Source organism: Physella acuta, unplaced genomic scaffold (genome assembly GCF_028476545.2).
Source record: "Physella acuta isolate Inbredline_101_S28 unplaced genomic scaffold, ASM2847654v3 ptg000117l, whole genome shotgun sequence".
Taxonomy (NCBI): domain Eukaryota; kingdom Metazoa; phylum Mollusca; class Gastropoda; family Physidae; genus Physella; species Physella acuta.
This window is the reverse complement of record NW_026731637.1, coordinates 127667-138717: the sequence shown is the minus strand read 5'-3', so window position 1 is coordinate 138717 and position 11051 is coordinate 127667. Positions and strand designations below refer to the sequence as shown.

General features: G+C 40.3%; 1 protein-coding gene across 1 annotated transcript; it reads left to right on the top strand.

Moving 5' to 3' along the window:
• The first annotated feature begins 2998 nt into the window (after nucleotides 1-2998).
• Nucleotides 2999-7598, top strand: LOC131934753 (uncharacterized). The gene is made up of 5 exons (XM_059290868.1): nucleotides 2999-3126; nucleotides 3178-4047; nucleotides 4427-4692; nucleotides 5957-6054; nucleotides 6801-7598. Exons 2-5 carry the CDS (start codon nucleotides 3617-3619, stop codon nucleotides 7596-7598), a joined length of 1593 nt encoding a protein of 530 aa, XP_059146851.1. The 5' UTR covers nucleotides 2999-3126; nucleotides 3178-3616.
• Nucleotides 7599-11051: the final 3453 nt, after the last annotated feature.

Sequence of the window (11051 nt, the reverse complement as noted above, 5' to 3'; positions counted from 1 at the left end):
GGTGGAGTGATCGTTCCTTGAACCAAGGGGAATCCCCTATCCCGTGTTAAGAAAGCCTATCCTGGTCTAACAATCTAAACAAAGTACTGTAGCATAACAGGGAGATAATCGGTGCTTTATTGGTAAGTTTGACATTTTTTATATTTCTTTCGCTATTTAAACATCAGGATCAGGTGTAGTATAAATTAAATAAAAACAATAAAATACATTTTTATGTTATAAAGATGCCTTAATACCATCCACAAACTTAATATATGTAAATTTGTTAAAATTTGTTCTGGAAAAACTTTGCAAAAAATTTATTTTTGTTTTTGTAAATTTTAAATTTGACTCTTATTCATTACTAAAAATGTAAGCTAATTAACTTATTTGCTTGATTTTCATGACCAATTACATCTACCATTTCCAGCTAACTATTAAGGGGGCCCTCTACGGTCTCAATTAAAACATTGGACCCCTCGTAAAGCCGCGGGGGACTTGTGGTTTTGACCAGAGGTCGGCAATCTGCGGCTCGCGAGCCGCATGCGGATCTTTGGATGTCAAAATGCGGCTCTCCAGCTCCTTGCATAAACATAGTTATATTATTTCATATTCAAAACAAATGTTACACTATAAAGAAACACAACTTTAAACAGGATAAAAACACTAATTAGAGAACATTGAGAATAGGTGCAGTAGAAAGTATACGGACAGCCGCTTGGGCACCAGACCCAGCCCCACAGCCGTGCTGTAGCCAGCCCCGTGGCAATAATTCCATGCTTGCCACTGCCCAAGTGCTGACTTTTTTGAATATCGTTGAATGGGGGAATGTTATTTAATTCAAATTGCATTTCCCTATCTGTCAGTAATCAATAAGTTGACCTGAGTGACGTAGTTTTTTAGTAATTAGCTTCCTACGGTCGAGCTGGGTACAGGACGGTGGGGTACGAGTTTACCCTGGGCTCTGTGGGGTGGAAGATAAACCTGGTGAAAACCAAAGAACAGAAGCTACCGATACACGGTAATCAAACCGATACCCAAGGACAGTTAGTAGGCGTTTGCCGTGTTGAGGCCTATCTGGCTAATGGGAGACACCTCCAGAGCCGGTAGTGTCAGTAAAGACAGAAGAAAGTTAACAGCTTGGGATCAGAGGCGTAGCGAGGGGGAGGGGGGGGACGGACATATGTCCCCGGGCGCCGACCTTAGGGGGGGGGGGCGCCAAATTGAAAGTTTGAGGGGCGGGGATGCAAATGAAAAGTTCGAGGGGGGGGGTGCAAATCGAAAGTTTGTCCCCGGGCGCCGGGAAGGGTCGCTACGCCTCTGCTTGAGATAGTCCTATAGTTATATTATTACTAATTATTACTATAATGTAATTACTAATTTTATTACTCTGTCGAAACATGTGTATGTTTTTATATGAATAAACATTATTTCATATTTAAAGCTATTTATTTTAAATAACAAATCAAATTTATTTACATAATCCTAATCAAATACCACATATTGAAATAAAAATGTGGCTCTTTAAAAACTGGGAAATTTTGTAAATTGTAACTTTTGGTTCTTCCGTCTCAAAAGGTTGCCGACCCCTGGACTAATCTAGAGGGGTCCCTTTTATACTCATCTTAATTCGTGGGTCATTTTCGGCATTTCATCTTGTTTTGCGCAACTGATAATTTAAGAAAAAAATTGTGATACAAGGATTAAAAAAAAAACAACATAAGGATTATCGAATCGAATAATTCAATACAAGATAACACTAATGACGTCAGCATCGGGAACCCACTGAGGCAATATCCGAGGGTTGTAAATTTTTAAGTGTCGTCAAACAAAGGCGTGTTTATTCCCTGCGGGTAGGTACACATAGTCACGTGATAGGGCCAGTTCTTTTTAATATAAATACGATTTTGTTGAGATTATCTTTTTCCGCGCAGTGCGCATCGAGCGGAAGTTGAGCGACTAAAATAGAATTCAGTGTTTGCACACCTTTGTCTGGCCATTGGTGGGTCGCTTGTTGTGGATGTAAAAAATCGAAGAACTATTCGAAACGGTACCCTTCTGGTCACAGGGCAGCTGAAGTAGGGAAGAGTTCTCCTGGTGGTTTAATGTGTACGGTGTGTGAAGGATTGCAGGCTTCTGCTGTACACAGTTGTACCGTGTGTGAAGGATTGCTGTACACAGTTGTACGGTGTCTGAAGGATTGCTGTACACAGTTGTACGGTGTGTGAAGGATTGTTGTACACAGTTGTACGGTGTGTGAAGGATTGCAGGCTTCTGCTGTACACAGATGCCTCCCCCCCCCCCATCCCAGCCTAATATACTAACCCATGCTGATAAGACTTCGTTTTGTCCTTACGACCTATTTAAGAAAACTATGCAAGTAGATTTAAGGTATTCCAATCGATATGACACTCCCATCTAGGTAGACGTAAAGACCTCACATACCAATCTAGACATCATTCCATCCTAAAGATCTCACGTACCAATCTATGAAGACCACGACGTATGCAGACTTAACAACGTGTGACTGTAACTACTCTATCAAGACAGTAACAATTTGCAAACATTAATTTTTAATAGGTAGAACAACTTGGATGCATAAGAAAATCACGTTATCAGCTTAATATATATCTTCCTGTTTTAAATTTCAGAAATGTTTGACACATGTCAAGTCGTCTTTGAAAGTCTGGACACATGCGAGTGCCGTGGACAACTAGGAGTGCCGTGGACTAGATGTTTTCTGGGACTGTTCAAGCTATAAAAAACCCATGACTTGTGTACACAGAAACGCTGGAAGCCAGGATCTCTAGCAACAGTCAGATAAACGTGTAGGGCTAGGTAGACTAGGCCTAACGACTACCTAGGCCTAACGACAACCTAGGCATAACGACAACCTAGGCCTTCGGACAACCTAGGCCTTACGACAACCTAGGCATAACGACAACCTAGGCCTTCGGACAACCTAGGCCTTACGACAACCTAGGCATAACGACAACCTAGGCCTTACGACAACCTAGGCATAACGACAACCTAGGCCTTACGACAACCTAGGTCTAACAACTACCTAGGTCTAACAACTACCTAGGCCTTACGACTACCTAGGCCTTACGACTACCTAGGCCTAACGAAAACCTAAGGACAAACTAGGTCTAGCAACAAACTAGGCCTGACGATAAACTAGGCCTAACCACAATCTAGGCCTAACGACAAACTCTGCCTAAAGACAAACTATGCCTAAGGGCAAACTAGGCCTAGTAGAAAGTACTAGTCCTTTCATCGGCCGCCGCTGTTAACCTATCAATAGAAACCTCTCCTGGTTAAACATCCGACCTTTGTATTGGAGAAACACGTATAAAAAATCAATTCAACGGGGCTGATCTTTCAGTACACACGGGTCCCACTGACTATAAACGTTTTGGTTCAAAAAGTTGACTACATAAAGCAAAAACTGTCACTCAGATATTCGATCAATGCAGTCAAGAAGGTGAAATCTTCAACTAGTTAGTTTAACCCGCACGTATACGGAGATACTTAAAAAAGTAAACTTCGGAACAAAAGGTTGCAGAAGGAATGTGAAGCAGACGGCAAATATTGGATACCATCTGTGACGCTGTTGGTTGAGTAAATCTGCCAGAGAATGATGAAACGGAAGTGGTATCTGTTGGTCGTGTTCGGGGTAGTCAACGTGATTCTCATGTTCAGTTTCTTTTCCACGGATGTCTTCAAGTTTCAGATCATAGAAAAACTCGTGTTCGTACCTCATCACGTGACTAACTCCACGCATGCGCAGACACCCAACAAAACAAGAGACATGCCTGGTTGTCCAAACCAGTTGGCCGGGATGGCCACGGGTCAATGGGTGACCCGACCTCTGACCCCTGAGGAGAGGTCAACGATTGATACCTACCTGAGAGTCTCTAGGGGCGAGTTCCATATCCCCGCCAGCTACCAGAGGGGGGACGGGCGGTGTGGGGACCTGCCCTACGAGCAGTCGCCGCTCTACAGACACATGTGGTTCAAGGCCATTTGTGATCCTTTCGGCGCCACGCCGTGCTGTAAAACAAACAGGTAGGTTTTGTATTGATACACAGGTAGATTTTGTGGTGATACACAGGTAGGTTTTGTATTGACACGCAGGTAGGTTTTGTATTGACACACAGATAGGTTTATAATGTTACACAGGTAGGTTTTGTATTGACAAACAGGTAGGATTAACTGATACACAGGTAGGTTTTATACAGACAGGTCGACTTTAAATTAACCGGTAGATTTTATATTGACAAACAGATAGGTTTTATACTGACAACTAGGTAATATTGACAAGGTTTTATACTGAGAGGTAGGTTTTATGCTGACAAACGGGTAGGTTTTATACTGATACAAGGTAGTTTTAATATTGACAGGTAGGTTTTATACTGACAGGTGAAATATTTTGCTATTTGTCCAGTTGTCTGCCCCTGTCCCAAGAAGAATGCACGTGCCCCACGTGTTACGACGAACGCCAGGCCATTCACTCCGAGTTCGCCACGTGGTCGCCACATGACGTCACGTGCAGCGTTGAGAACTTTACGTCAGAGCAGGCGTGTCGGACGCTGAACGGCACCAACCTGTACTTCATCGGAGACTCCTTCATCCGGCACGTCTTTGTGGCCATGGTCATCGTTCTGTCCGACAATACCGTAAACGGCGCCCTGAAGAAAAATCTGGCACCCGGTACGGCGTAAGTAGGTCATGGCGGCTTTGTATTCTGGGGCTGCGGGTTGGGAGCATTCGCGACCTCTTTCTGTCGCAGATGGGAGCCCATTTTTATCGGGAGGGTGCAGCAGTTGGGGGGGGGGGCATATTTTAGTATCTTTACCGCGATATGTACCCATCTCTTGTTGCATAGCAGACTGCTAAGGGGGGGGGGGGAATCAACGATAGAGGAAATAAACAAAGTGCTTATATCCTCTCACATCCCGTTGAGGATATATATCCTCTCACGGTTGAGCGTAAATTCGATATTTCTTCAACAGAATGTGAGTGGATATAAGCACCTTGGACATTTCGCACCTTGGCGAAAATAAGCATTTACCTATTGAGACACCTACGGTTCTATAATTAGTCATATAATTAGTCATAGTTCTATAACAGAGGCTGTCAGAGACCTAGAGAATAGGAAATCTTAATTCGATTTTGTTTGCAAAAGTATTTCTCATCATTTTCTATGAGCAGAGGTTTAACGCCCATAAAGTTTTGTTTAGAAACGTTCCCCTAGTTTCATTTAATCCATGGGAGTATAGCATGTACAAGCCTACTTACACTTGTAAAACTCACGTTTTGTATTTCTTATTGAGCGATCTTCCCATTTATCGGGTATTCGAGTTTGTATTATCTCACGTTGGTATCATTGAGTGCTCTGCTGTTTAGAATTTCCTTACTGTTTATTTATGCACGTGCATGTTTTATCTTTCTATTTTGACAATGACGTAGTGAGAGGCATTTAGTTTGTCTTCAGACTCTTCATAATTATATTCGATCACTAGTAGTAAAATATTGAACTTAAGGATCTTCTCCAGTTAAGCCCCATACACAACAGAAAAATATTATTATGATATATGAATCTTCTACTTATTAGATTTTATTGAAAAGGGTGAAAATAGGACGTCATTATTAATTAGCATGAAAAGGTCTGTATTTTGGTACCTTCAAAAATAACCCCAACCCTAACCCTAACCTAAATCCTAATCACTAAAATGTATGTAATATAAAATCAAATTGTTTTATTTTTTTCAATTTACTTTCACTAGTTTAAACATTATTAAATATTAGAAGGATAATTTTACTCATGCAAATTGTGGTTGAAATTTTTAAAAAATACCTTTTCAAAATTTATTACAAGTCTAAAGGGCAGTTACTATAATAAAATTGTCTTAACAATAATTGCGGTTACTTCCCTTGTATGTAAAAGATTGTAAAATGCACACCATTTTCCCAGGTATTAAAGAGAAATGTTCTGGAATGTACCAAATTACGGGACTCACGTGTCGCGATCACCTAGAGGAGGACCATCTTCTGTGTAACAACTCGGTCAGAGTGAGTACATATACAGTCATCTTATTATAACCATCAGTCACATAATCACGACTTGACTTAATCGGTTGAAGCCCTTCAGGAGCAAAGGTTCGCAGATACACCTGTTTGGGCAGCTCTCCTTAGCTAAGCCCACTGAAGCCCCCCACCCCTCTCAGCCCTTGATTCCTCCAGGAATGTTTAGATAGACCCACATTTACTTATCCCCGTGGTTTCATTCCAACGATGGTCTTGTGATGTTGACATATTTTATTCTCAGTGTATGCTCGATCCCTGAGCCCACCCAGCTTTTATGGGTACCTGACTCACGTTAGCAAAAGTAAGAGCGGCTGGGCATAGTGCTGACCACATTATCCCTTCATATACCGAGGTCACTGAAACAAGTAGCTCTATTTCACATGCCTCGTGGAATGGAGTGGCCTAGCGGTAGAGAGCTGGTTTGCTAACCCGTAAGTCTCGAGTTCGAATCTGGGTTCAAGTCAGTAGACCGTCCATGACTCCACCCAACTCTGATAGATACCTAACTCACGTTAGGGAAAGTAAAGGCGACTGTGCATAGACCTGACCACACTATCCCTTCATATACCAAGGTCACAGAAACACGTGAACTCTACTTCACTTGCAAAGTAGACCGTATGGTTTGAAAGGGAACTTTACCTTATGCCCGATTAATACCCATTTGCTTCTTTAAGGGTAGGCATTCTGTATGGTCTAAATTGATTCCCCCCCCCCTTTCTTATTTGTTCCAGGTCCGTTACAGGGAAGTGTTCCCGGCTTCCCAGATTTATGACGCACTTCCGGTTCTGGAGACGCTCCGCGACCAGAGCAACTCCACCATCATCTTCAGCATCGGCATCCATGACGACTTCAACGCCGACGTGGTGATCAGGCGGTTTCTGCTTCCGTTCCTCAACGCCAGACAGTATTACGTCACCAACAACGCCAGCCTTGACCTTAATCACGTGATGACCAATTTCCACAACTGGAAAGTTGACCTCATTAATAAAAATAATTCCGGGAATTTCCATTCATTATACCCGAAACCAAGCGAACTTTTTTATACTCAGTTTACGCAGCCAACCAGCGTAAATCCATTAACCGCCATTTTGAATAAATTAGTAGCTAACGGATCATTAATTTACAACGGAAAACTGTATACCCTCCCACAAAACATCACGGCAAGTCGTGTAAAGGGAGACAAAAATATTTCCGCTAGTGTTGTTCAGGAAAATAGAAAAAATAGAACCGTTTATTTTAAGAATATTCCAGACTCCGCCCACAAGAACACCAGGCCACGCCTCCTATGGCTAGGCGTCCACGCCCCTGGTCTGCTCAAGTCTCCCAAGTTCCAGAGGCAGACGGCAGAGGGGGTGCAGCTGTACAATCAGGAGATCCAGAAGATATTGAATCAGTGGAGCGTGCCGGACTTGCAGACGTTCAACTTTACACGTGGCGTGGTCAGCCATGATGGAACTCATTACGGCTGGGGCATCAATATGTTAAAAGTTAACATGATATTAACGTATTTTAATAAAACCAGTACCTAGAAATTTCAATAATTATTAAATGTATAGTTTGTTGTTTTTAATAAGTATGCAGAGTCCTATGGCTGAAGATTGAATTAAATGGTATAGACTTTGAATGCGTTTTTAACTAAAAAGGATCGTCTTTATATTTTATTCGCACTTCAAATAACAATTATACCAGTTTGCTCATCCTCTACACACGTGCACACGGAGTCAGACCCCAACCCAACCTTTGTCTCCCTATAACCGTGACATTATTATTTACGACATCCTTTGATATAGAAACTATGTGGAGTACGTCACGTTTGTCGGACATATTGTGTTGGATGCTGTTTCGTTGAAAATATAAATTTTAACTAATATCCGACCCCCTCCCCCCACTCCCCGCTCCCGAAACAACGGATGTACATTAATTAGTTATTTATAGAAACGTGTAGTGATGCCGTTTGTAGGTTAGTCAGTAGGGATGAGATAAAATCAAATAAGTTGTAATACCATGATGTCATCCTCACATAGTTTCATCAATTCTGACGTCATCATATCCTGTTTCCTTACAGAGATTACTCATTTAAGGCTACATGACATTATATCCCCCCTCCCCCGTCATGTACCCTCGGATATATATATATATATATATATATATATATATATATATATATATATATATATATATATATATATATATATATATATATATATATATACACATATATATATACATATATATATATATATATATATATATATATATATATATATATATATATATACCAGCCGTCCCGGCCAGGCCCTGCACTGGCATATCTGAAAAACGTATCTGTAAAGGACCATAACTTGTGTGTTTAGTAATCAGCATTTACCCGGCATTTCCCACCCTAACCACAACCAACCAAAAACACACAAAAAACGCAAACATTACACGAACACAAATCAAACATAAACGAAAACACAAAAACAAACGATAAGACAAACCCAACCACAAACACAAAGAAAACACAAACACTAACGCAAACAAAATAGCAAACGAAAACAAATCCAAACGCAAACACAAACCCAAACACAACCAAACAAAACCAAAACACACCAAAAAAAAACACCGCAAACATAACACTAATACAAATACAAACACAAACGAAAAAAAAACGCAAACAAACACAAAGAAAACACAAAGAAAACACAAACGCAAAGAAAAACGCAAACGAAAACAAACCCAAACCCAATTCCAAACGCAAACACAACCACAAACGCAAACCCAAACTCAAACACAAAGAAAACACAAACGCAAAGATAAACTTAAAGTGTCCACAGTATAGCCGACGTGCGGCGTAACCGCCTGATTCAACTTAGTAAACGACTATAGTACCCCACTTATTCATAGTCTTTTGAACTCACTTACGCGAAAGTAGGTACCATAGCGAACACGGGAAGGCCCGTGGCGCCAAATAGCACACTGTCGCGGTGCCGGAGGACGCCCGGATTTGATTCACTTAAAGTCTATAGTAACCTTTATTATCCATAGTCTATCTCACTGTTTTAAACAAAATTATGCACCATAGCGCTCACATGATAGTCAAGGGCGCCAAATCAAACCGTGCAGGGGCGCTGGCGGACGCGCATGTTTCAATTTAGTGAACAAAATTATAATACTCCAAGCTTATCCGTAAACGGAAAGAAAGAAACATATAGGATTTGTAATACCTGACTTATTAACTGTTATTGATTAAAAATGATCAGAAGAAAACGGTACGTTCAGTGTATGGAATAAATAAAAGGCAGTATTAAAAATACCAATAACAATGCACTTAATCAATCCCCGCTAATTATGTAATTATTTTTTTCCTAACACCAAAACAAAGTAATAAAAAGTAAATTCTTTCTCCCTCACCCCCCCCCCCGATTTAATGTTTTTTTAAAGGGAAGTAACTGTGTTTTCCAAATCAAGGGACGTTATGAGAACTAAAAGACAAAATGCAAATACATTCCAGACACAATTTTAGAAATTTTATAAACGTTGATACACTTTTTATTTTATTTAATGTAATATTCACAATTAAAAATAATTATTCTAAGTATATAAAGTGAAAATTTCTTTTAAAGACTTTTAATAGTAATTTTTTAACTCATAAATTTAGACCATGAGCACTTTAATAATCTAACACTTAAATCCATCAAGTATCGTTTTTTTTTTCGTTTTTTCTTATATTCCTTTTGTAATCCTCGATTACAAACATATATGAACTTTGAATGGTAGAAAGAGATACCCACCTCAACCCCCCCCCCCCCAACACACACACACACACTTTCCCACCCCCCCCCCCCCCCCACTCAACCGGACTGGCGGACATTTCAAGGTAGCGTGCCCTCATTGCCAAGGGTCAATTTTATGTCATGGAAAGTTTTGGAATGATAGACCAGTATGAGTATTACAGAGACACGGTCGTTTCTATTTCTGTCCATGGGTGGCTACAGTGTGAACTTTTGACTCCGCAGCACACTAAACTAGGCAGTCAAGAGAAACCTAGTTTGCACACCTTATTTTAATCTAGTTCTTATGCCATTTTATTTTTTCCCTTTGATTATTATATATGCAATTGATGTTCATTGTTCATGTCTTTGATGCTGTGTAAAATCTATCAAATATATTATTATTACTGATTTAAATGTTTAAAACAATTGAATTAATAAAAATAAAAAATCAAAAAAATCTACCCCCTCCTCTCTCCCCCTCTATCCACTTTACCCTGAGACATGATAACCCCACAATCCCTTTAACTGTTCCAACGACCCCACCACCCACCGCAACATCAATATCCAGAACTTATTTAAAGTTCTAAATCTTGTCTCTTTCCCCTCATCTTTCACACTGCAACCTTATGAAAACTCAATGCGACCACTACAACACCCTTTCAACTAGTCAACTTGTTTCCCTACATAGAAAATGCTTCACTGTCCCATTGACCCTCTCTGAAAAATTTCCTTTCCTCTCCCCACCCAGACTTCTGACACTTTCATTTGACCTTCACCCCTTTTACTGTCATCCTTTGCAATTTTTTATAATTAAATACATGACATCATGTAAATATTCATTATGTACATTTGCAAAACCTTTCGTTTTCATTTGGTGTTCAAAATTATGTTTAAAAATTTGATGTTGATGTACTTGTTTTAATTGCAAATAAAAAAAACAAACAAACAGAATTGAACTTTATATTATACGAGCCGGCCCGCGGCATAACATTCGCCGCTATTTAGTTGTTTATAATTTTCAATAATTCATAATTTGTGAATTCGACAGTACCAACGCTGACACTGAAAATATTTCTTTAAAACACTATAAGTGGCTCGTTAAGGACCATAACCCCCCCCCCTTCCTTCCCCCCCCCCCCTCCCCCCCTACGTTTAAAATCGTTGGCTCTGCTTGTAAACATTTAGAGTGAACACAGCTCACTAAAACCATGTAGGGGTGGGGAGGTA

What these genes read in the sequence shown, in the direction of transcription:
- LOC131934753 (XM_059290868.1), top strand. Translation starts at nt 3,617, where the DNA reads ATGATGAAACGGAAGTGGTATCTGTTGGTCGTGTTCGGGGTAGTCAAC. An exon ending in CCGTGCTGTAAAACAAACAG is followed by an intron (nt 4,048 to 4,426) that starts GTAGGTTTTGTA and finishes CTATTTGTCCAG; the next exon opens with TTGTCTGCCCCTGTCCCAAG. An exon ending in GAAGAAAAATCTGGCACCCG is followed by an intron (nt 4,693 to 5,956) that starts GTACGGCGTAAG and finishes CCATTTTCCCAG; the next exon opens with GTATTAAAGAGAAATGTTCT.